Source organism: Embiotoca jacksoni, unplaced genomic scaffold (assembly GCF_022577435.1).
Source record: "Embiotoca jacksoni isolate LCO1_2020_lvr unplaced genomic scaffold, fEmbJac1.0.p SCAF_9, whole genome shotgun sequence".
Classification (NCBI taxonomy): domain Eukaryota; kingdom Metazoa; phylum Chordata; class Actinopteri; family Embiotocidae; genus Embiotoca; species Embiotoca jacksoni.
In genome coordinates, this window is record NW_027185447.1 from 15,063,245 (window position 1) to 15,089,575 (window position 26,331).

Sequence of the window (26,331 nt, forward strand, 5' to 3'; positions counted from 1 at the left end):
CCACCACGCTCTCTCTGTCTCTCTCTCTCTCACTCACTCACACACACACACACACTCACACACACTCACACACACACACACACACACACACACACACACACACACACACACACACACACACACACTCGTCCCTGGTGCTATACTATAACCCATTTAGGTGCGGCATCTTGCCGTTGCCATTCAGCTGCAGAGACTCACCACTAATGGCGACCAGTCTTTTCTCATTAGTTAATTGTGTTTTGCGATAATGTCTACAGCTTTGAGCTGTTAGCTGAATGGCTTTTAGGCTAATGGTAACTGATCACCTTTGTACACAGACAAAAATTGGTCTTTTTTTGCACTTGTTGCATTTTCATGGCCGTCTATTGTGTCTAGCTGCAGTCTTCATTCAGACCAGCTGGTGTTTGTCTTAGTGAACTTCAGTAAACTTCTCTGCAGCATCATATTTCAGAGTGACTGAGGTGAAAGGATGGTGAAAAAAATATATGAGGAATAATGGTGGCGCCTTCATTGATGGGCTATATGTACTCATATCATGTTACCAGGAACAGTCCAGTATAATTTTCCTCAAAGCCTGTAATTTCAGTTTTCCAGTTATGAAGGTATACGTCAGGGGTGTCAAACATACGGCCCGTGGGCCGGATCCGGCCCGCCAGTGGGTCCAGATCGGCCCGCCGGATGACTTTGCTTAGTGTGAAAATTACAGAAAGACATAAATTGCATTTCTATGAGAATATGGAGGTTTATGAGTACAAACGTTTTGTAATTTTTTTTAATCGATCCAGTAATTGCTTCAAAAACAGCGTAAATGCGATGTCTGCTCCGGAGGCAGAAGCGCTCGTTGCGACAGGCAGCAGCGCTCGCTGCTCACTTTGTGACGCGTTTGACGTCAAACGCGTCACAAAGCGAGGGAATCTGCAGAGGAGAGCCCAGGCAGATAAACAGTGGGCTGATGTCTGAGTTTTTGGTCTTTATGTTTCTAGTTTATTGTAAAAAGACCTTAAAATAGGGTTTATCAACTAAAAACCTTCACCAATGATTTAAACATAGAGAAATATTGTCGTTATGTATGCTATGATTTTACTGGTCTGGCCCACTTAGATCAAAGTGGGCAGTATGTGGCCCCTTAACTAAAATGAGTTTGACACCCCTGGTATACGTGATTCATAGATTTACAAGTCCTGTGAAAACACCTGCAGCAACTTCAGACCATCACATACATATACAGATTTATCCTTTTCAGAACCTTTGTCTGGCTTTGACTTAATCCGTTGAGATCTGATCGATTTGTCCCTTCTCATTGTCTAATTCTTTTGTACTGTCACACTCAATTTATGTGTCTTTGTTTGCTATTGAACGACTCTGGCATGAGTCACTGAGTGTCCATTGTTGAGTGCGTCGCTCCACAAAAGCACTGGTTTTCAAAAAAAGCTTCAACAATGACAGAGGATGTCAAATGAATCATGCCTTCAGTGGCCACTCTCTCCACCTCTTCCAATTTGGATTGGAATTTGGTATTTCTACATCACTCTAAATAAAAAAAATTAAACCTAGGGTTCATTGGCAAAAAGATGTTCTTAGTGGTGAATGTTTTCTTTCAGTCCACACTGAGGTATCTGTAATTTGCTTTTCACAACCAAGAAGCAACCCACCTACTGGTTTGTGAACTGCCGTTTTGAAGCCTTGAGTCATTTTGACTGTCTCCATCTTGTTTTTTTGGAGCCAACGTGACCATATTTGGATGAGTTGGTGAGGAGCGACGGGTTAATCTGACTGAGAACCAGAAGACTGTCAACTTGGCACGCCCCTAAAAATACGTCTCTTTGAGAATTAATATCTAAATAATTATGGAATTTTTTTAAGAGGGACCATTTGGTCAGAAGGAGTTCAGCTCATAAAATTATATTGATTTGTGGTAAAAATGTAATGACTTTGTATTTCATGAGGAAACCTGATGCTTTTTGAATATGAGTCTATTTGAGCCAGAGTTTTTTTGGAGGCAGCCCCTAGTGGCTCTCAGTGGTATTGCACTTCAAGGCAACTCCACATTGGTTTCATTTTTCAGACCCGAAGACTACGTCCATTTTAAAATACAGTCAATGTCTACAACAGTGTAGAAACTTGTGGGGCAAAAGCAACATTTAAAACAACACTCCACCCAACTTAAACATCATTGGCCTATCCAGTGTTTTGTAAAATAATGGGAATACTTAGTTCCCTTAAACTTAATCATATACTTTGTCATGGTGACACAGACAAAGCAGTCCAGAACATCTTAAGGGCCGTGATGACTCATCTATGGACTGAACATTGAAGAGACGTCTCTCATATGGACAGGACTTTACACATGTATGAAGACAAGTAAACGCTTCCCATATGGCAGCATCCACACATTTGTCAGCCCTTCTGTGTTGATTTTTTTTTTTTTAAACATTTGCGTCCAGTTCGCTGCCAGTAAAAGAGAGATTATGGAAATATTTTGAGATTTATAACATTATTTCTGGAGAGTGCTGAGATTGTAAAATTTATACAGTGCTGTCATATCGAAGCCAAGTTGTTATCGGTCAAAGGAAAATGCCTTCTTTACTTGGCCCTAAATAATTTACCTCGTATAATTCATCACATTAGGAGTACATGGATACTGCCGTTTCATGTGTGCCATTTTCAGACGTAATTCAATGAGTTTGAGGTTGCATAATATCACTGATTTAATTACTCTCAACAAGTAACATAATGAAATTACCTTCATTTAGTTGTGGCAGATTTATCAAGGGAGACTGTTATCCCAAGAAAAATGAGGGCGCCACTTGTTTCCATGTGACAAAGCACTTTAGAAGCCAAAGGAAGAAACAGACAGAAACAAAGGAAGTCAGGTGACAAGGTCTGCATATATAGGGAAGAAGTTAGGGTGGTGGGCTGTTCGACTTTACCTTGGGTCACTGCAGCTATTTTATTTCGAACTGTGACTCAACTGTTTTTTATACCATGACCACTGTCATTACTTAACCTTAGTCACACAATTATGGTTGTAAACATAAAATTAAAGGATGGCCAACCAAGTGGCAGCCCACCCTTACGTTACGCCATCTTGTTTTTTTGGAGCCAGAAGTGACCATATTGGGACGAGCTGGGGAGGAGCGAGAACACTATGCCCTACCCACATATACCAGCAATCTGACTGCTCCTCAGGTTGTCAGTTTTTAGAGCCAGCCCCTTGTGGCCCTCAGTGGTATTGCAGCTTAAGTCACTTCCACATGGGTTTCTATTTTTAGACCCAGAAAATATTTCCAATTTATATATAGGTACAGTCCTAAGTGCCCAAATTCAATAAAGTAGCCATTTTAGATCAAACCACAATGTTTCCACAAAAGTAAAAATTTTAGCCAAACCATAATCTTTTTATTAAATCTAATTAAACCATTGTAACATTGTCAACAAGATTCATTTATCAACAAACTTATTGTGGTTTGGGAAGGCAAAGTAATTGGACGTGGACATGAGACATTTTGTCATTTAATTCAGAGAATTTGTTTCAACATTGTATTCAAGCATGAGAACAAGAGTGGTGACACTGTTTGGTTGTTTCTTGATTAAAACATCAATCATTACTTTGCTTACAGTCAGTCAGTGGAAGAATGGGCAAAATTGTTTCAGTCACACGTTTGCCTAGTTTTTTGCGCCATTACGTAACTCCAAACTTACATAATAAGCCGTATTACATGACTCTTCACCACAGGTTAAACTGCAAAATAACACACTGCTTCGATTCAATGATAAAACACAGCCGTGGCTCTAACCCTGGCATCAATCGAAGTAATGGAGCAATCTGGCGAAACAACAAGCAATTTAAGGGGGTTCAGGCCCTTTTCCCTCACTGCATCAAGACGGATCAGGGATCTGCCCGACCTTTAATGCTACGTTACACCTCTCTGCGCTTTTATTGCTAAAATGTTGTTGTAGGCATCAGAGGAAAATGGCTCAGCTCTGTGTGTTCGATTCCTCTCTGCCATGATGTTTCATGTGAAGAGACCAGTGGGAGGACGTGTAAAAATGCATAGCAACAGACTCTTTCTCTCCTGTTCTCTCTCACAGACTCACGCAAGCACATCAACAGACACACACACACATGCACAGACAAATAAATACACGCCTGCACAGCTATAGCACGCATGTACCCTGCACCCCACCACCAACACAAGACTCTGTGGGATAATAATGGCCCTATATTAAAGAACGCACCCTCAGGCGAATGATGTAAATGGCATCACGAAACAGGAATTAGCCTCAATTTATGAATCACCAGCAGCACTCGAGAGAACATGCGCCGCTGTCCACTCCTCGCTCAGGTCATAGGATCGGACTGGAGATTGACTGTGTGTGTGTGTGTGTGTGTGTGTGTGTGTGTGTGTGTGTGTGTGTGTGTGTGTGTGTGTGTGTGTGTGTGTGTGTGTGTGTTGCCATTCCATACACCTTCACTCTCCTGTGGCAGCCTGCTGCTCCTCTTCAGCCCCGCCTGTCATCATACCTGATCACGCCTGTCTGTCAAATCATTTGGTAAAAATCCCCACAAAGAAGGAGAGGCTTTGCGAACACAGACAATATCCGTTTCCCCTCACAGTGTCGCAGGATGTGCGCTTGTGCAGCGGTATAGTTTGCGATTTGCCTGTTGAAACCCTGCAATTCTATTTCAGGCCATCCCACACACAGTGGGAGAGGAGCAGAAATGTGTCACCCATTAATTACAGCTTTTCAGGTCCTTGTGAAATTTTGTGCGTCTGTAGGTAAGAGAGTCCCACTTTGGATTTCAGAAAACACACCTCCAGCAATTAGCACATCTGGGACATGAGCAGTAGTGTCTATGTGTGTGTGTGTGTGTGTGTGTGTGTGTGTGTGTGTGTGTGTGTGTGTGTGTGTGTGTGTGTGTGTGTGTGTGTGTGTGTGTGTGTGTGTGTGTGTGTGTGCGTGGTTTAATTGGTTTCAGCTTTTTGGTTTAGTTGCCTGTTCTTTGGAGATCCACAGCTTCAGCACATGAGAATTATGTCCTATTGATGACAACACCGTGTGAGTAATACAGACGGCCAGTTAGAGTGTGTGTTATGTTCCCAATTATATCACCAGTGTTGCCACTCACTCTGAGCTTTTCTCAGTCTGTTCTGCCAGCTGAACTGCAGAGCTTTATTCCTATAGGGTCAACCCCTTTCAATTAATTTCTTGTTAGTCCTGATCCAAATAAGCTGCAGTAAGAATTTAATCCTCATAACTGGATTATGAGCTGATTGGCGCTACGAGAGAACTGTTTGTTAGTGAAACGATGGGTTACATAACTCTGGATGGATGTTGTATAGACAGCCAATCAACGGTGACCAGTTAATGAGCCGTCATTAAAAATCATAAACTCGTCTTCACTGAAAAAGTAGATGATTTCTGGCCTCTATCAAGAGACAAGTTCTGGCGGGGTATCTGTCTGATTTTATGAGTGTCCTTGATAATCATTTTCCATGCAGACCTCAGAGAGCCATTGAACACACAACACACACACACACACACACACACACACACACACACACACACATACCCCCTTCTGTGCGCATTATGGATTAAGAAACAAGATGGACGATTGAAGGACACTGAACTTGCTTGAGAGATTCCATTTTAAAATAATTATTAGTCTCAGTGAGAGCTAATCTGACAGAAACATCTTCTATCCCTCTCAAAACACAGAATACACAAACAACTTTGTCATCTCCGGCATGCTTGTACTTACATTTAGATAAACAACACGCACATTTCCTGTCAAGCCTCTTGCTCGGTTGCCCTATTGGGACTAAGTTTTTAATTTTTTATTACATGAGTGTATATATGAGAGAGTTGGGCAAAGGTTACTGTATTTACTGAATCAGGCTGACTCCATGGCGACCGACCCCCGTACCATTATCCTGTATAGAAGGTTACTGTGTTCTGGCACACTTGTTCCCCGCTGTGTAGGATAATTCTCCCGTCACTGGAGGACAGGCTAGAAAGACTCACAGTTTGAGACTTTTTGAAGTGCGCAGGCAGAATATATATATATGTGTGTGTGTGTGTGTGTGTCTATGACCATTTATTATTAATCAGAGATAGCTGTGAGGGCAGAAGGAGAGGGGAAGAGGCCAAAGGTTGACATTTTGGGCTGTTGTTAGTCCAGCAGGGAGGCTCACGCTCCACCGTCAGTGCAGCAGTAGGTTACTGTCTCAGTCCTGCCACCTGTGCTTTGTTGTGTCACAGTGAGTCTGTCTGCATGTATTTAAATGTTGGTGAAAGGATGTCGCATTGTGGCTGATTCCAACAGGATTATTCTTAAACTTCGAGATCTGTCTTGTTTGTGTCTTGGACCGTAACTCAACACACTCAACCATTAGTGCCAAACCAAACTGTACCCGCAGAGCCATTTGAGAGCCATTTGCATCAGGAAACTGGTAGAGGTGAGGAGAATGATACCAGATTTCAGCCATCTGTGGTCCCCTTAAATTGATTATATCAGTCGATTATATAAGTGAAGGATGAGATGAGCCACCTAATTGGTTTCACAGTACTGCAGCGGGTGGCATCATGAAGGATCCCAATGTCAATTGATGAAACAAATATTAACAAATGGATAGCAAAGCATATTAGTCTACTCTATCTTTTTATTTTGTTAAAGCTTAGCTATAATCTAAATTATTGTTTTGCTAAAGCACCTGATTATTGAAAGCTACTTACAGATAACTACCATCTGAAGTGCTGTACCACTAAGGGTGATGAGGAAAATACAAAGTGGTGCTATTTGTGAATATTTTCCTCATCATATATGCTGTAAGAGCAGTATAAGAAAAAAGAACAACTGCGCTGTTTCAGTGGTGTTTTCTAGGCAAATTTGTACAACTACTAAACAAATATTGCCAAATGTAGGCTGCTGATTCTGTATTGGGGTTTTTTTGTGCTCTCAGTTCAGCACAGCTCAGCCACTTGATATCTCTGTATAATCCGTTGCTTTAGTGGGATCTGTGAAATTAATGAGTAAATAAATGAGGCCTGGCTGCTTAGACAGTTCATTAAAGCACAGAAACATCTACTTCTGTCTTTTTATTCTCCTCCTGAGCTACACTGAAGTCTCCTTCAAAGAAAATTGCATTTCAATTTTGCAATAATTTGTATGTTCTTGGAAACATCATGTATTTGCATGCCACAATCTTCCCAGGGCATTGTTAGTGTTTTTCTCTTTTGCAGACGAAATTAAACCACTATCACTTCTTGAACATATGTTTAGCAACTACACATAGTGCACACACACACACACACACACACACACACACACACACACACACACACACACACACACACACACACACAGAAAATGTACAGTATGAGCTAAAAGCTTCAAACCTCCCACTGTTCTGCCTTTAATATTCCATCGGATGTATGTGCTGAGTCTTTGAGAAGTGAAGCTGTTGAAAGTTGTAAAGTGCTACCATTACCAATGGAGAGGCGTGAATGAAATGAATGTTACATCTGAATTCAGGCATTTTGATGTCTAATCCAGTGTGGGACAGGATGAGACCCAGGACGCCTCTTCCACTATTGTGCATCAGGCTGCTGTAACAGCAAATGGTTTAACAGCATTCAAAACCCTGAACAGATGTGTTTTCCAAAATACTGCAGCCAAGTCCGCAACAGACAAAGGGTGATTAATGACTGTATGTTAGAATAATAATTCCACGCAGTGTTTGTTTACAATGACATAATTGCCTACATACTGCACTGACAGTGGCTGACAACCAAGAACCTGTTGAGACAATTAATATCCACTTTTTACCTTTGTGCATTAGGAGAGTGAACACATTCAATTTAAGACCCTTTGCCAGTTTTCCAGATTGCCACTTTTGGTCTAATTCTTTGATTAAATTCAAAGCACTAGTTTTTCTTGTTGATTGAACATATCCATGAAGAGCTTAATACTCCAATTTCTGCTTCATTTCCCTTTTGGTTTTGTTTTAAAGGGACAATCATGAATCTAAAGCGGCAGGGAATTCATCAGCCAAAGGGAAATTGTAATTACAGTTGACGCAATGTATTGCGATAACAGATGAAGAGATTCAAAGTCAGCTTTGTCTTATTTTTGCGAACATGGCGGGCATGTAGTTGGTGTGATTGGTATTGCGCTGACTGTGAAGAGTTAATAGAGCCTTGGTCAGGCTCTGTGCTTCAGCCGAGCACCTCCTCTCGTGTCAGCTTTTACATAAATAAGAGCTTTTTCTCTCCATCACTCCCTCTCCTTCTCTTTCTTTCTCTCATACACACCCACACAGAGCCTGTCAGAGGCACATGAGGATGGGAGGAGGAAGGAGGGAGGTGGGTGATGCATGACACGTGAAAAAGGAAAAGCGTTGCTCTTAACACTGCATCTACATCCCTTTATCTAGTGTTTGTCTCTATTTCTTCTTCTCTCCTTCGCTGTCCAGATACCGTATGTTTTCGAGAGTATTTTCTCTCAATGAAATTGAAGCTTTTGTGAATTTATACGCAGAGCGTCTTCTCTTTGTTCTCAAAATTACCCAATTTGTTGTGAAGATCTTCTCTCCTCTGGCAAAGAGATGTTGATTAATCTCATTTAATTTATGTGTAAATGCTAATTGGATTCAGCTGAAGGAGAGGCAAATTATGGAAAAACTAAATCCAGGTTGAGTGATGATTTATGATCTCTTAAAACACAATCTGCCTACAGCATGTACATTATCCATTATTTAATGGACCTGTCACAGTATGTAAAAGAAAAAGAAAAAAACGGTGAAAGGAAGATTCATGCTTCCCAACCAAGATGGAGGCCGAAAGAAAAATATATCACAGGTCTCTCTCCGCTTGTACTTTATTGTTAAATCAATAAAATCACACATTTCTACCGACTCTAGTAGATGGGTGTTGTTCAAGACTGTGCACACAATCGGTTGCCATGGCAACTTGCAGAGTTTCTCCAACTAACCTATAGTTAGCTGACTGCTGCCTCACCGAGGTACACTTCAGATGAGTCGTCTTTTCTTCTATATACTCGTCACTGCACCTAGTTAAAATAGCAGCCATCAGTGTGGAATCATTATGTAACTAAATAAAATCTGTATTTCCAAACTACGTTGTAAATCCATCACTCAGTCATCATTATCTGGTCACGGAGGCACAGGTTGACCTGATTGAAAGGTACCTTGAAAGCAGCTGGTTCTTCAAATATACTGGAGTTAATAATGACTTTAGTGCCTGTACAAATTATTTACCAACAGATTGAATAAAAGTACATTAATGTGCACTTTTTTGACAGAGCCACACACAGTCACAGTGATAATATTTCTACGAAGCAGTTATGACATGAGAAATTGCGTGAACAGTATGCTTGGCGTTCGAGTGGTTAAGTCATAAGAGCATTGCTGGTTGGAAAACACAATGAACAGTGTCTATAAGTTACAGAGGCTAACAGTTTAGCAAGCTATCAGGCAGGTAACATAATACAGGAAATGCAAAGGCATAATGACAGAGGGAGAAGAGATGGCTTTTGGGAACACCAACATTATCTTAAGATATTTTATTTTTAAGTAACAAAGAAATACTCGATATTACTAAAATTACAATATATTAGCTTACCATCCAACTAAAAATGAACTTCCGTGGCTTCTGCCATTTCTGGAAACATCACCAATCTCCTCCAAATATTTGAACTCTGACCTTTCAGAAAATTCCAATATTGTAAATACCACAAGGGGGCGACCTTCATATGGACTCTTCTCGTAAACACATTGAACATGACCCCATTTAAAGGCAGTATCAGTGACCCAATTAGTTGTGTGTCGTCAAAGTGTTTCAGTCTACTGTGAGTCTGAGAAAAGTTTACTGGCAGGCACAAGTCAGGAAGTGGAAAGAAGAACCTTTTCAAGTCAGTCAACATCCCTTAGAGTCGGAGGAAATTAATTATTCAAAAATGGAAAAAGTATGACACAAGTTGTAAAGCTGCCCAGGACCGGCTGTCCTCAAAACCTGAGTGACCTTGCAAGAAGTAGACCAGTGATGGAGGTCAGCAAGAGACCTCAGAAAAACTCTGAATAACTATATTTGGCCTGGTGCTTCGACAGTCACAGCATTATGGGAGAGTGATGAAGAAAAAGTCACTCTTTGACACTAATGGGACTTTTTCTGTTGATCCGTGTCAAAATAAAAATCCCCATTAAACCGCCTTATAAAGCATGAAAACATTGTATAGACCCTACATACATAATTTTATAACTCATTATTTTAAATATACTGCGAAGACAGATCAGTGGGGGAATATAAAGATGTGACATCAAACAATATTTACCTTCATGATTCCTGTCCAGTGCAACTTTTCATGAATATAGTTTGACCCCACAAATTCACATCACTGCTGCAATGAACCATGAGTTAAGATTTGACACATCATACATAGTCTGTCTTTCCTCATGAGACGAATGTCAGATATTTTTACTTTCATCTGACCCAGAAAGTGTCTCTGATACAGTATCATAGATTATAATTGGGTCGCCATTGTGGTATAAAGGTCAACTATTGAGTAAAAACTGGAGAAAAATCCCAAACGATTTTTTTTTTTTGGGGGGGGGGGGGGGGGGGGGGGATTTGAAATTATTGTAGGCTATATGTTCAGTGGAGGGCAGATAGTATAGCTTTTCATTCCTGCCAATCATGCCTTCAGGTGATGTCACTGATTAGTTATTTCGGTCTGGTTAAAAGTGTATTGATTGGTTGCACAATCTCTTGATCCTGCACAGCCTTGGCTATTTTTACTTCTCCTTTACACACAGTTATTTAGCAAGGCGTGCATCCTGTGCTCAAAAAAAAAAAAAAACGTACAATGCCAAACAAATATGCTTTGGAGCACTAAATTACATCTGAAAGCAGTGTCTCTAGTCATTTCTGCATGTTATCTATTGATAAAATAATTAGGGAATATTTAAACATTAAATAATTAACATGAATGGAGTGTTTCTGGAACATAAACTCTTAAAAATATTTCAAATTAAAGATTACCGTCATGCACTTAAGAGAAAAAACTAATTGCACTTAATGATTTACTGTGATTTGCTACAAAACAGACGCAGCATTCAGCAAATCAACCATTACGCGACAGAGCACAACTTTGTTAAAATGGATATTTACTAAGGCCTCTTAATGTGAGCACAATAAACAAAAGCTTCACATCCAAAAACAAATAATGTGGAAAATAACAAACCAGAAAACTCTGAGACATTTATTTTTCTCCCTAAACATATTACCACTTCCTTGTGAAAAATGAATAACCCAAAAGTAGCCTCCTCCAGGAAACAGAACTTCACAACTTCTTGTTGTGTTGGTGGGGAAGAACAGAGGAGTGTGCTGTGACTAACCAGTCGGCCTGGCGAGTGTGTATTACGTCAAAAAGTCACACACTCATCAGCAGCCTTCTGTACCAGCTGAATATGCATTCAGTCAAAAGTTTGGGCGTAAAGACGAACCGTTGTGTTGAAGCTGTCGGTTGCTAAAGCTGTGTCTTTGTTTGACAATGCTCAGTAGAGACTTTTGGTACATCTTAATAAGTAGGGTGTGAAGGGACCATTAATCGAAGCACTGGTGCGAACAGTGACGCTGTCGTCCGCTCCCTCCAGCAGAGTGTGTGCAAAATAAATTGCACAAGCTTCTCAATGGTTGTACTAATGTTGGCCTACAGAGGGAAAGGATGAACGCTGCTTCTATTAAAACCAGTTGGCTTCTCCATTGTTAGTATTGATTTGTAGTTTCATTACCACACTCACACATAAATTGACACTTGTTGACAGATCTTTTTCACAGCAGATATTTTCACTTGACTGAAAGAAACCTTGTCACAGAGTCAGCCTGCTCAATAACATGGCCTCGGCCATTACTAATGTTGTTCCTTGCTCCCGCTATGACCCGTCAAAAGGTCCTCTGTGAAAAAGACTTATTAAAAATGTAATGTTTTGGGTCATATACCTTCACTCTGCAAACTTTATTTATTTTTAAAGAATACGATGACATTATGTGAAATACCTGAAGTAAAAGGACAGAATAATAACTCTCATCTGAATCACCTCTGTGTCAAGTTTCATCTAATTTAGTAAGGGAGAAACAACCAGGCTAACTCTCCCAAAAGTGTACTCCAACTTCACCCATGCTGACGTACTGCACGTATTGTATCTCGCGTATTTAAAGTCTTTTTCAAGTTTTCTGATTAATCCCAAAAATCTCATCATTGGTTATCGAAATACTTCTTTCTTTTTTTTTCTTTTTTTTTACCCCTCTACCGCTTGCCTGTGGCTTGATGACATCAAAAGCCAGACTCTGCAATAGATTGGTTCTTTAGGCATGTGACGTAAAAAACCCAGGCCCATTTCTGTTACTGTCAGTGGCACACTGTGAAAGCATAAATGCTCAGCCATAGGTTTGACTGGGTATTTTACCAAGGACACAGTTATGTGTTATAGCATTTAAAAAGACACCATATGGACATGTTAACAAGGTTAAAAACTTGGTTTTCACTGGAGGGGGTGGTTAACACTTGCAACCATACAAAACAAGATATTGTTGCTTAACGAGCAGTTTACAGATTGGAGCTCGGTGCAGCCGAACATGCAACCTCTTCAAATCCTGCCACAGTGAGCTTTGCACCAGTTTTGCACACTTTAACCAAGCAAACCTCAGATTATTCTTATCTAATTCTGGCTGGCATTTCAGCACACAAGACACAGCTGAAGTTGTCATAGTCTATGTATTTAGATGAAGGCTAGCTGTGTCTCCTATGCTTTCAGGCTGAACACATTCTCCTTTCTGAAAATATTAGTCAGATCAAGGTGTTCACTACTTGGACAAAAAAATCGTCACCACCAAATCCTGCGGCTGATCTGAATATCCTAAATCAAAAACTGCAAGCACTGGAGGCTGAAACATCCTATAGATATATCAAATGTAATATACAAGTAGCATGTTTGAGGTTAAAAGTTAGTGAAAGAACTACAAAACCATAGAGATAATCAGCAGGCTGTCACAGTGATGCAATCTTACTGACAAACATTATGAACGGTGATGCAATTGCTTAGCTTAGAAGTATTTAATGTGCTCTTGGTGATAGGAATCTTTAAAACGAAATATGTTGACAGGTTGGAAAATACACTCATTCCCTTTATTCCCTCAAATAGAAATTGTGTGCTGGTGGTTACAACACACAAATCCGTGTGCATGGTATGTCTCTTAAGTGGATAAATCATGAGTACACCATTGTAAGGCTACAGCAATATTGATAGTGTCTAAAAGGGTAAACATTTTGCCAGCTAGTGGTGGTTAATTCAATGCAGGAATGCAAAGCCATGATGTTAGAGAGAAAAGACGAGGCTGTTGGAATCTCAACATTTTCCTTAGACAAATTACTAAAATATGGAGAAAAATGAATAAAAATAGAATGTATTATCTCACCATCCAACGAAAAAATTACTTTCATGGCCTCTGAAATTCCTGAAAACATCAGCAAACACTTCACAACTGTTTTGCAGCTTTCAGAAAATGCAGAGGTTGTGAGGGCGACGTTTATATGGACTCTTTTCGTAAAGACGGTAAACAGTTTTTAACAAACAAATTTGATAATGTGTTATTTAGTGAGCGTCGGAGGTGCTATTAGGTTGATTTTGGTATTTTTGGACGGATCCAGGCTAGATCTTTCCCCCGTTTCCAGTCTTTATGTCTTTAAACTAAGCTAACCAGTTGCTGGCTGTAGCTTCTCACTCAGCTTTTGTCAATTACTGTAATCAGACTTGTAGAAGAAAGAACCCCAATTTTTTTATATATATATATATTTATTTAATATTGACAATAAAAACAAATGGCCACGTAAGGTTCCAGCTTCCTTTCTAAGTAGATGGTGGAAAAGTAATATTTCTATTACTGGCAGAATGTAGCTAAAATTGTTGTTAGGTTGCTCGGCGTTGAATCACTGATTTGATTTTATATTGCCAGCATACGTCATGTTTGAAGTGATGTCTAACTAGCTCAACAGGCTGCAGGGTACCCAGCAGGCCCACTCGCCCTCAGCCTCCATGCACTAATGACGAACAGCCAGAGGCCAGGCTCGAGACTCAATCTTACATACCTGTGATCTCGCTTCACAAAGAAATCAGCAGCACCCATCTTAGAGAGATAAACAGTACTCAGCTCTGCTTGGATGGAGGCTGACTCACTGGCTCAGTCTGTGGAAATGTCTGCTGTTCCTTGGCTGCTGCTTAAACTCTTTTTCTGTGATCTCTAATCTGTGGGAAATAGTGTTGCTGTCTGAAACTGTTAGAGAGGACTTGTCTCATAGTTTGGGAGAAATCATTTTTGAATCATAAATGTCAGGGCCTGTTCACACTTTCTCACCGACCATCATCCAGTGTTGTTTTTGTCTGTGAACTGCTGTGACCTTGAAACGTGACCTGCAGACACACAACAAACGTCCTCATCTGCTGTCGCATTTTCTCTGTTGGCATCTCCACATTAGACAGATTGCGCTCTCTGATTACATTACAAGTTAAGTATCCACTTTGTATTTTACATTGCTAGAAACAATGATTGTTTCCTCTAATTTACATTATTTGATTCTAATATCGCTCCAATCTTCAGCTTTCAAAATAACAACCCATGAGATGTAAACACAACTCAATCTTACGCTCATGGCTGGCTCATTAAATATTCTCAATGTCTGCAAAATTAGTTGCATTTGATTATCATAGTTTGGTGGTGGAGGCGATACCTGCTCCTGTTAATTATTCATGAGTCACTAATGTGTGCAGCTGTTCTCCTCTCAGATGGAAAGACGGAGGAGGAGAAGATCAAATTAATTTCTAATCCATACATTCCAGTAAATGCCGATAAAGCTGCGTCTGCTGATAATGATGTCTTGGGGCTGCATTACTAATGTCATATTGTGTTGATTCTTATCTCAATCTGAAGTACTTTGAATACATTTTACAGATTTGGATCACTGATGGAAATTTTACCCCGTCTGTCTGTCCACCGCTTTGGTTTAAACTGAAATATTTATTGGATGGATTGCTATGAAATCGTGTACAGACAGTCATCATCCCCAGATAATTAATCCTACTAACTATGGTGATATCATGACTTTATCTCTGGTGCCACCAGCAAAACAAAATGTTCACTTATCCTGTAAAAAAAAAAATCACAAAATCTACCCAACAGATTTGCACATAATTCCGTACTGACATTTTTAGCGGTACTTTGGAAATCCTCTAACTGTTTCTCCAGTGCCACCTTGACATTTGTGTTTTCATTAGAAATGTCTAAAATACTTGCTGAATTGCCATTCATTTTTTTTCCCAGATATTCATGTTCCCTTCAGGATGAACGTTAATAACTGTGGTGATCCTGTCACTGCTTTGTCTAAGCAAATGTTAGCATGCTATCACACTAAGCTAAGGTGCATCTAAGTATGGTGATGTTAGTGTTTCGCTCAAAAATCTCAGAGCCGCTGGCATAGCTGTAGACTTTTAATTGTAATATACCTCGAGTGCTTTTTACAGTTCTAGACCACTCATATGTTTATTGAGAGTGAGCGAGAAAACTATCTATAGTCATGGTACTCTCAATTTTTACCTCTGGAGAAACTAAATCTGCCCGTGTATGGCCAGAAATACCAGTAAAAAGAATCCGCTTTTTCCTGCCTTTTCGGGTTCTTGTATTCTGTCTTTTATATTTGAATTTCACTTTTTGCCTCGCTGTCACTCTTGTCTGTTTCCTCCACAGGAATACCTGTGTCCACAGAAGAGGTTTGTGTAGTGGAGCATGTTGTGACAGCCATGTCTCTGGAGATGGAGAAGACCATCACCAAGCTGATGTACGACTTCCAGAGGAACTCCACCTCTGATGATGACTCTGGATGTGCCCTGGAGGAATACGCCTGGGTTCCCCCCGGCCTCAGTCCTGAGCAGGTACACAAACTCGACAAAGTTATTTAATTCACTTATGACACCCATTTCCCACCACTTTTAGTCTCTTTGGGTTGGAGTGGGGAGAAGGGAAGTGCGGGGATGACATACAAATCACTGAGACTTAGCTGTCAGGCATTTCAAGGGAAGAATAATTGTAAAGACATTTTTCAGCTGTCAGTGTTAAAGCTGACGCTGTGTAGGAACTAAGTTCAGTCAGACAGAATGACAGCCATCGTGAAAAGAAACCACACTCTGATTAGTTGATTTCATTGTCTGGAGAACAGATGTGAAGCCATGAATAAATTGATCAAATGTCTGAATCGCTTTGTCACACAAGTATGACATTGTGTATTAATCAATCTTTTATTGTTTTATATGTTCAAATGTATTGCTTGTGTTCTTCTAGGAGGATTTACATTTAACCAAAAGCACTAATAAGTACATGATTACTTATTTTTTAGAGATAAGATATGCAGATGCATCACAACTTAGTATACGGTATATAGTAATTTTCCATCTAGTGATGCTTCTGGTATGCTAAGCTTCAGTTTTTTTTCTGTACTTTACTGTATGCTTGCAAATTTAAACCCAGAGGAATGGAAGTAATTTGAATCTGTGAATGTTTGGATGACTCTAATTGAAAATGTGTGCCAATGTGTTTATGCATGCAGGTTTCACAATTCCCTGTCTGGACTCATTTGCAGTTTAAATGCCTTCTAATTGCATGCATGACCAAGCTAATGTAATCCGTTTTTCAAATGCAGAGGAAGATATCTCCTCATTATTTACTTATTTTTTTTATTTTTGCCTGTTTTTGTCAGCTCTGACATAAGATAAACACTGTTGTGTTCAACTATATTGAGTATAAACAGTTCTGTCTTTATTTAGTGAGAGAGGCACTCTAATGCAACAGACCTCCGAGGGCTCTGTTAACAGATGACAGGACGGGCTGATAACAGTCATTTTCTCCAGTCAGCCATCTTGACAGGATGCTGAAAGAGGCACCAGCCTCTGTCATCCAACAGGAGGTGCAGCCAATTGTAGCTGCCTGTTCCTTTATTAATGCACTTGAATGTAATGATTTTTTAATCCTGTCACTTCTGGTTTTTTTGTCAGTGCAATGTCATTAAAGAGACTCGCATTTCAAAAGAAAGTCCTCATTTCATTTAGTGAGCTGTCAGAATTCAAAATCCCCAGTTTTTCGCTACATTTACTCAGTCAAAAATTTAATTTGAGGCAGGGTTGGCTCAATGAAATGTTTTGTTTCCCATGTTTCTGACAAATTTTTCCCAACTGCCGACTACTCTGGCCCGGTTTCCAGGAGACACAAACTGTATTCATGGAAGATAATCTCAATATTTATTAACACATTACACATTAAGAAATATTTTACCTATTTATTCTTTTTTCACAATGGAAGGAGTTGAAATAAATCTAGTTTTTTCAAGAGCATCAGCATACAGGATATTGTGTGATAGAGATTCCAGTCCGTTCAAAATCTAAATGATTCATGTTTTAATTAATTCATTGGCATTAGTTTTGATAATTAGTTTATTGTAAAAAAAAAAATTCTGAACAAAAATACCAAGAGTTCAGTTGTTCCAACTTCTCAGATGTGAATACTCGTAGATTGTTTTTCTTTAATAGTAAATTATGTACATTTGGTTTTTTAACTGTTTAACTGTTGGCTGTACTAAAGTGAGTTTTGTTTTTACCAAAACATAAAAAATAAGAGATTATTAGTTGCATCACACAAAAGTGTTTCATTTAGTGGTTTTGCAGCTTGACTGACCAAAACAAATCTACAGTGAATAATTATTAATGAATTTACTAATACTCATTAGTAAATACATTAATTCACTTGCAATTGTCCTTTAAAGCTGATTCACTTCTTATCATTCGAAGCTCATGTGAAGGAGAGGAATTTGGAGAAAAGTTACTCATCTTGACTTTCAAATCTACCATAATGGTCAATGTCACCTCCACAGCGTATAATAAAACAAGTGGACATCAAGGGCAGCATTCACCGGTCACTTGCTTTCCCTCTCACTGATTATGTAAATTGTATGTGAAAAACTTGAAAAAAACAGATCTTCACACTGCGCTGAATGTCAGAACACTTTGTGTCAAAGGCCGCTTTCCCGAAAATCAGAAATGAAAGACAAGATTGATTTCTGTCCTTTTGAGTGTTTGCTTCTCGAACGCCAATCAAGGTTTTCTCTGTTTCACCCTCTAGCATGTAAATACAAAAGGATATTCAGGCCGTGCATTCCAAGTGCTATCGCATCGTGAATTCCAATTAAAGGGTAACTGAGATTTCCTTCAAGCAAAGTGAATATTAGCTGCTGAAAATTTAAAGAACCTGATGCTGTTCAAGGTTGTGTCTGCAGCAGCAGCACAGAGCTCATTGTGCCGCTCACTTTCAATTCAAGACGCTGACTTCCAAGGGCAACGACAAAAGAGCAAAACAAAGACAAATTGTATTGGCATGAAGACCATGAAGAATTCATTTGAAAGTCATTTCAGATTCATTTCGGTGCGTTTGTTACCATGAATTAATAGAATGAGGTAGATTATGTAAACTGGCCAACCTTTTACTCTAATTAACAGACATAAAGTGAGTCAGATAGCACTGTGTAAGTCAGATTTATACTAGTTATCACTTTTAAATTCAAACAATAGATCACATATTTGTACGTGAACAGTGTCGCTTGTAGTGCCAAGCCCACAGAGAATTATCCCTCTGCAGTTCCCTCCAGCTCTCGCAATTTTTCTGTTGTTGTTTTGGTTTGCTCTCATCAGCGTCGTACACTACTGGCCGAGCACCAGGTATTTATCTCGGGGCTAGTGAATACTAAACACAGAGCTGAAAGGAGAGTGAACATTGACCCTGCATTTGTTAAGTGTCTAAAAACACACCTTGAAATGAATGCTTATGTTGCTTCATATCTGCTGGATGTGCAAATAGGCAACTGTATACTAACAAGTTTGTCATATCATAAAACTCTGTAAGGTGATAATTTGTCCCTATTGTTGGCAATTTTTTTTCCAAAAATCTGTCAAAACAATGCAGGTTTAATATATATTTGAATGTTCTATGGCAGGATCAGAATCACATTTATGATTTGGTTTCAGGTGCATCAGTATTATAATTCCTTGCCAGAAGAGAAGGTCCCCTACATTAACAGCCCTGGAGAGAAATATCGCATCAAACAACTGCTTCAGCAGCTGCCACCACATGACAATGAGGTAAAACTTACTTGACCGCACAGCAAGTTTCTCATTTATACATGAACACGTTTGATTTCCGGCAGTTTGGAAGCTTTCTAGTTTTTATAGTGATGTCTGACGATGAGCCGTGATGTTTCAGGTACGTTATTGTAATGCGCTGGATGAGGAGGAGAAACGAGAGCTTAAGCTCTTCAGCAACCAGCGGAAGAAGGATAACTTGGGCAGAGGCAACGTCCGTCCTTTCCCCCTCACCGTCAACGGGGCCATCTGTGATAAGGTAAGCCCAACAATTAACATCACTTCTTCTCGTCCTGTTGGCCTACTTTTTATTTACTGAGGATATCAGCAGCAACCAAACAACTTTAAGGGTTCTTTATGGAAATATTTCAGTCCTTTAAAGGGGTCATGCCTTTTTTCCCACCCTGACTTGATTCCTCTCCTCTATTTTCCTTTCCCTTGATTTCCTTTCCTTTCATGCTTTCCTTTCCTATCCCCCCCCTCACTTTTTTTTCTTTTCCTCCCCTCTCTCTTTCCGTTCCTTTCCTTTCCTTTCCTTTCCTTTCCTTTCCTTTCCTTTCCTTTCCTTTCCTTTCCTTTCCTTTCCTTTCCGTTCCGTTCCGTTCCTTTCCTTTCCTTTCCTTTCCTTTCCTTTCCTTTCCTTTCCTTTCCTTTCCTTTCCTTTCCTTCCTTTCCTTTCCTTTCCTTTCCTTTCCTTTCCTTTCCTACAGTGTGGTGGTCAGATAAACGGAGGGGACATTGTAGTTTTTGCTCCGAGGGCAGGCCATGGAAAATGCTGGCATCCTCATTGCTTTGTGTGCGGCACGTGTGAGGAACTGTTGGTGGATCTCATCTACTTCCACCAGGATGGCAAGGTCTTCTGCGGCCGGCACCATGCTGAGAGGCTGAAACCCCGCTGCTGCGCTTGTGATGAGGTGCGCCTGTCTGGGCTCAGAGCCCTTCGGGGTTGGAAATGGCTGAATGGTTCATAGCTCTCAGACTTGGATGGGGTTGAAACCGGTCTGGAGAGAAAAGATGTCTCAGTATCATTGCCATCTCAGAAAGTCTGCTTGTTTTCTAACCGTAATTTATGGCAGGCAGGCCTGAGATAACAATGTCATTAACTCTGGCCCGACGGTAGGCTGGTTTAGGTAAACAATGAAGCATGTTGTGGCCCCAGGTGTCCATTTTCATCTAAGTGCGTGGGCATTTTCATTTGATGAAGATGTGAGAGTTTCTGCCATGTGGTGACATTAAAAGTTCTTTATGATAACTTTCTTTATGATATCAACCATTTAGGATTTCTTTGAATTTAGTGTAAATATATTATATATTATATATTTCTTCACATTCACAGTGACATCCAGTGTGAATGTCAAAAATTACAGTCAGAAAGGATGTACAACGTTATTTCATTATTATGAAAGATAGTGTCTTTTTTTCCTGAATGATATGTTGAGGGACAGTGGTTAATGAATAAATCTGAGGTGTCATATGATGATTAACAGAATAAGAAAGTAGAAAACAACAGTTAAGACAGACAGCTGTTTCACAAAATATACAGTTGTATATGTTTCTGTTAACAAAACATTTTATATTTTATTGTTCTAAATTATCCAATTAGAAGAAATTTTTAAAAAATCGGTCTATGGTGGAATTGCTAACAACTCACTGACATATGCAATATGTGACTGGTTGCAGGTAGATGTTGCTTCATTTAAGGGGTCATACAGGCCAAAAAAGGTTGTCCAAAAACAAAAAGGTTGTCCAAAGGATAACATACAATAATATGATTAAAAAAAATAATAATAAATAAAAAAAAAAATAATAATAATAATAATAATAATAATAATAATAATGACCCAAGGATGGAGGACTGAGGTACGCCAAACATAATTACAACACAAGATAATCCTTCTTCAGCAACATTAAAAGTCAGTGTTGCAAATGTTTGTATAACCAGTTTAAAACCATTTCAATAAATCTTTTTGACAATATTCTGTCATGAATGTCATTAAACTCAATACAATCAATGTGTCATGTCTGCTAATGTCTGGATCATGCAGATAATCTTCGCCGATGAATGCACCGAGGCGGAGGGCAGGCACTGGCACATGAAGCACTTCTGTTGCTACGAATGTGAGACCACCCTCGGTGGCCAGCGCTACATCATGAAGGACGGACGGCCGCACTGCTGCAACTGCTTTGAGTCCCTTTATGCAGAGTACTGCGATGCATGTGGAGAACACATAGGTACAGCACATGTTTTCTACACCTTCTTAGTGTCCTCTAACATACATGAGCTGTTACTGAAACACATGGACATATTTTCTGATGCTAGAAAACCTCCACCAGCCATTTATTATAAGTGTGGTTGTTATCCGCTCTGTGAGCCTCGTGTGCCACAGCTGTGGAGAGGCGGATCTAGTGTGCTGAGATGTGGATGGTTATTATCATCCCAAGCTCCAGTAACAGTGAAAGAGTGTGTTTCAGAGGCTGCTCCCATGTTGTATCCAGATGGGAGCGGTAAAAGATGATTACTTCCTCTAGCTGGGGAGCAGGGCTGCTGAAATGTATTCGTGCCTCTTATAAATGGAGGGATCATGTATGGGTATGGAATCACAAATTCTCACTTCTGGAAGAAAAAAAAAAGTTCTGTTCTTGCTAAAAAAAAATTTTTTAAAAAACAACAAATCTTTCCCATCTCACCACAGGCATTGACCAAGGCCAGATGACATACGATGGGCAACACTGGCACGCAACTGAGGAATGTTTTTGCTGTGCCCGTTGCAAGCGCTCTCTGCTCGGCCGCCCCTTCCTGCCAAAGCAGGGGCAGATCTTCTGCTCACGATCCTGCAGTGCTGGACAGGTAAGGAAACCACAGCTAGAATTTTATTAGACTGTTGCATTGTTGTTTTCAAATCATATTTACTTAGCTTTCTACTTTTGGATATTCAGTAATATTACCTTTCAAAAGTTTCATAATTGTATTAATCTGTTTTATTTGAACCGAGCAGGATCCAGAGGAGTCCGACTCCTCAGACTCTGCTTTCCAAAGTGCTCGTTCCCGTGAGTCCCGGCACAGCACCAAGATTGGAAAAAAAGAGCGCAGAAATGCTGAGCAGGATCGTCGGAGCGGCGAGGCCCGCCAGTCAGCTCCTCCACCCATGCCCGACCGCCTGTCCGCTGAAATTGATCCCATGTCTGTTCAGATGGACCGTTTAAGCCTCTCATCGAGCCAGACTCCAAGCAGGACACCAAACCGCACGCCTAGCCGCACTCCTAGTCGTGCCCCGAGCCTTAACCAGGTGTGGATGAGCCGGGATGAACCCTACATCCCTGCCACCTATGAGGGCCCCCAGCGGGAGCCCTCCCCAACCCCTGCACCTATACATCTGCTGGGTCAGTGTAACGCCAGGCAAGGATACAATCCCAATGCGAATGCTCATCCACCTGCCCAGACTCCTGCCAACCCAGTTAAGAGGCCTGATTCCTGGGGGAAGGAACAGGGCAATGCCAAGAGGACCCCTATGGCTGCCCTGAGAGGCCACTCCTTTAATGAAAATTGGATCCATCACAGCCAGGATGAGTTCAGGCCCAACAAGCTGCGCACCCAGATGAGCTTCAATGAGATGTCCAGCCAAAACCAGGGTATCTCTGACAAGAGGAGCATCAGCCTGCATGGATTCCAGAAGAACGGCAGACCCCCGCTGACCAGGAGGAATCCCATCAACGCCATGAGCTTCAATGAGCCCCTCACTCCTCTAGAACAGACCCCCCGTGGATCCATTGACTCCCTCACTATGTCCAATGCTACAGGTACAATGACATTAATGATACAGAATGACACGTGATGGTAATGTTACATGATACTAAAATCTGACATTTGATTTGTGATTCTAGCAGGTAACTCTTTGGATGGGGTCACTAAGCGACAGGAGCACCTGTCGAGGTTCTCCATGCCCGACCTGAGTAAGGACTCCGGTGTAAACGTGTCTGAGAAGAGCAACATGGGCACCCTCAGCTCCTCAGTCCAGTTCCACAGCACAGAGTCGCTGTCCTCCTCTCGCCCCTACAACAACAACAACATGTACACTCCACTGCAAGTTGGCTACCCCCTGCAGTACTGGGATGGACCGCAGCCGCTAGGCTTCGACGGCAAAGGTCGCGTCGGCGTGATGGGCAGCAGCGGAAACCTGCGGATGGCCCCCATGAGCGACAGAATGCCCCGCCGACGCATTAACGGCCAGGAACCCGTGTCCCAGCAACAGCAGCCACAGCCAAGACGCCGCAAACACCATCGTGGAAACCACGGTAGCGGGCAGCACCGCAGTGGCCGCCACCACAAACGCTCTCGCCGTTCTCGCTCTGACAACGCCTTGCACCTCGTGGCAGACCGGCCCACCCAAATGGTGGAGCTGCCCTACCGCCGCGTTCAGGAGGATTATGATCGCTTCCCCTCTGGTCATGCTGCTCGGGAGTTGTTCGGCCTGGATCCAGGCGGGTACCGACAGCAGCCCCACCGGCCCTGTCCCCGCACCACTTCTGATCTCACCTTGCAGAATGCTGGCTGGCAACCTGCGGGACTGGGTGGGCCGTGCTGGGGCGACGGGTATATGGAGGCTGCTGACCCCTGGTGCTCCAGCTGCTCCTCTTCCTCTGAGTCTGAGGGAGATGAGGGCTATTTCCTGGGTGAACCGATCCCTCGGCCCGTGCAGCTTTGCTACATCAACAACGAGGAGCTGCGCCATCGCTACAGCCCCTCTGGGATAGTCGGCCATCATGGACCTCTGCACGGACCGATTCATGGCCAGATGCACACACGGCAGAGGAGGAAGAGCAAAAACTGCATCATTTCCTAGATATAGATCAAGGAGATGGGGAGGGATGGGCAGGAGAGTGAAAGAGATGAGAGAGATGAGAGAGAGAAAGGGAAGAAGACGGTTAAAGCGGCAGAGAGGAGGAACGGAGGGAGTGGGAAGGTGAGAGTGATACAGTTGAGAGTGAATCGAGAGGTTGTCTGCGTGTGTGTGTGTGTGTGTGTGTGTGTGTGTGTGTGTGTGTGTGTGTGTGTGTGTGTGTGTGTGTGTGTGTGTGTGTGTGTGTGTGTGTGTGTGTAGTGGGGTTGAAGAGGAAAAAAAAGGCCTATTTTTTTGTGCTTGTAAGCTTACACAACTCTACAGCGGGTAGTGTTTGTGTACACCTACACAGAATGATCTAATCATAAGAGGAAGCTCAGCTGGCTTACACAACATGAATGTTTACAGTAATGGAGATCAACTCCGCTGACGGTACCAGGAAGCACCGACGAATTTGACTACTAAGTACACTGCGGTCAGGCTAAATAACATGATGTATGTGCGTGTCTGTGTGTGAATCCATGTTACAGAGAGAATGAACAATTCCTTTATATTCTGAAAAGGAAAATAACACTGGTCAAGCCGCGGTGACGTGACCGCCCACGTCGCAGCTCAGAGATCCAAGCCCTGGGCAGTCAAACTTATTCTGTGTGGACAAACCATAAATTGTGTTGGGATAGTGAAAGCTACGTGCTAGATTCCAAGCTATGTCATTGTTTACCTCAGTGGAATCCAAATGCTGCTGGAATATAGTGTTGGCTCGCTAGCCCTGTTATCACCATGTACAAATAGTCTGTTGAACCTTGTGCTCTACATAGCCAGCTCTCCATGCTTTACCAAGGACAGAGCGCCGGACAGCCTCTGCTCCTTGACCATTCAGGCACAGTAACGTCAGGTATGGTCCCGTTTTCTCTTCTGCAACATGCTTTGTTTTTTGAGAGTAACCTATAGATGATTAAGAATAAGAATAAGAATAATAATAATAATAATAATGCTACCAATAATCATAATAATGCAAATAATAATGATAATAATATTAAAGAATAATACCTGTTAGATGTATATATAGTAATAAACATTAATAATGGATGTAGTAATGTAAATGTTCTGTACATATGGTCTTAAATATTTATATATTTTGTAACTAAAGAATCATTATTTGTATAACATGATGTAGGGATAGGGAGGCTTGCATGTTCATTTGTTGTTGTTGTCTCATACTGAAAATAAAGTGTACTTCAATGAACAACCAAGAAGTTGTATTTATAAGCTGTATTGAGTTCTGTGGTCGGTTGAGATGGACTTCTGATTGAGGCGTACTACATACGATCTCTCAGCGGGTTTTGTAAACATTGGAGGAGTGATAAAACGGTAACTGAGAAGGGTCAGCTTTGCTCGGCATGTTACAGATCATGTCAGGTTTTTTTTTACTTAGCAGAGCAAAGAAAGCGCCGGGAAACAAATGTTCCATCGAGTGTCTGACAGCACAGCTTGGCTCAGCTAAATGGAATGTTGTCATTTTTAAACAGCACAACACAATTCAAGGCAAAGAGAAAATGAATGAGCTGCTTACAGGTGCAAAATAAATTTTAAAAAAAATCATTGAACTGATGATGAAACCGTAAGGGGGGTAACCAAAGTAAAGAAAGATACATCTTCTCAGAATTATGGATATTTGTTCCACATTTCACCACAAACTCTCCAATATTTGTTGAGACATTTCAGTCTTGACAAAGATGGTCAGACTGTAATCACCATGCCAATGAGTAAGCTAATAATATGCATTAAATCTTTGAGAAACAGTTCTTCTTTTTGCAATGTTTTGTCAGTGGCTTTCTAGATGAAGTTAGGAGTAGCAGCTCGACTGAACACATATTCTGTATTATTTTCTGGCAAACGGTGATGTCAGTTTGTTGAATTACTTGTGTACAGAACAAAATAGTGTTTTACATTCTGTAGAGTTTGTGAATAGATTTGGGACACAGCAGTTTAATGTTATCAAACTTGAGCCTGACCGATACTTCACTCCTTACTGAACTGATACTGACATCAAATACACAACAAATCTATCTGATATTTGTTGTGCAAAGGGTACTCCGGACTCAGACTGAGATTAATCAAAAAAGAAGCAACAGAAACCAAGATACCCCAACTTTTAGTAACTAATATGGGCAAAAGTTAAAAAAAAAAAAAAAAAAAATTTTAAAAGAACAATTTTAAAAAGAAAAAAAAAGAAAGAT

General features: G+C 40.9%; 1 protein-coding gene across 1 annotated transcript in view; it reads left to right on the forward strand.

Annotated features, from left to right (window-relative positions):
- The window catches only part of LOC138193247 (prickle-like protein 2), a 38,534-nt gene extending 12,245 nt beyond the window's left edge, over positions 1-26,289 (forward strand). The window contains exons 2-9 of the mRNA XM_069141159.1: positions 15,820-16,004; positions 19,140-19,253; positions 19,375-19,512; positions 19,964-20,167; positions 21,299-21,485; positions 21,947-22,101; positions 22,250-23,051; positions 23,136-26,289. Of these exons, the coding sequence (XP_068997260.1) occupies positions 15,873-16,004; positions 19,140-19,253; positions 19,375-19,512; positions 19,964-20,167; positions 21,299-21,485; positions 21,947-22,101; positions 22,250-23,051; positions 23,136-24,094 (2,691 nt within the window). The 5' untranslated portion in view covers positions 15,820-15,872 and the 3' untranslated portion in view covers positions 24,095-26,289. The remainder of the gene's footprint in view (positions 1-15,819; positions 16,005-19,139; positions 19,254-19,374; positions 19,513-19,963; positions 20,168-21,298; positions 21,486-21,946; positions 22,102-22,249; positions 23,052-23,135) is intronic.
- Positions 26,290-26,331: the final 42 nt, after the last annotated feature.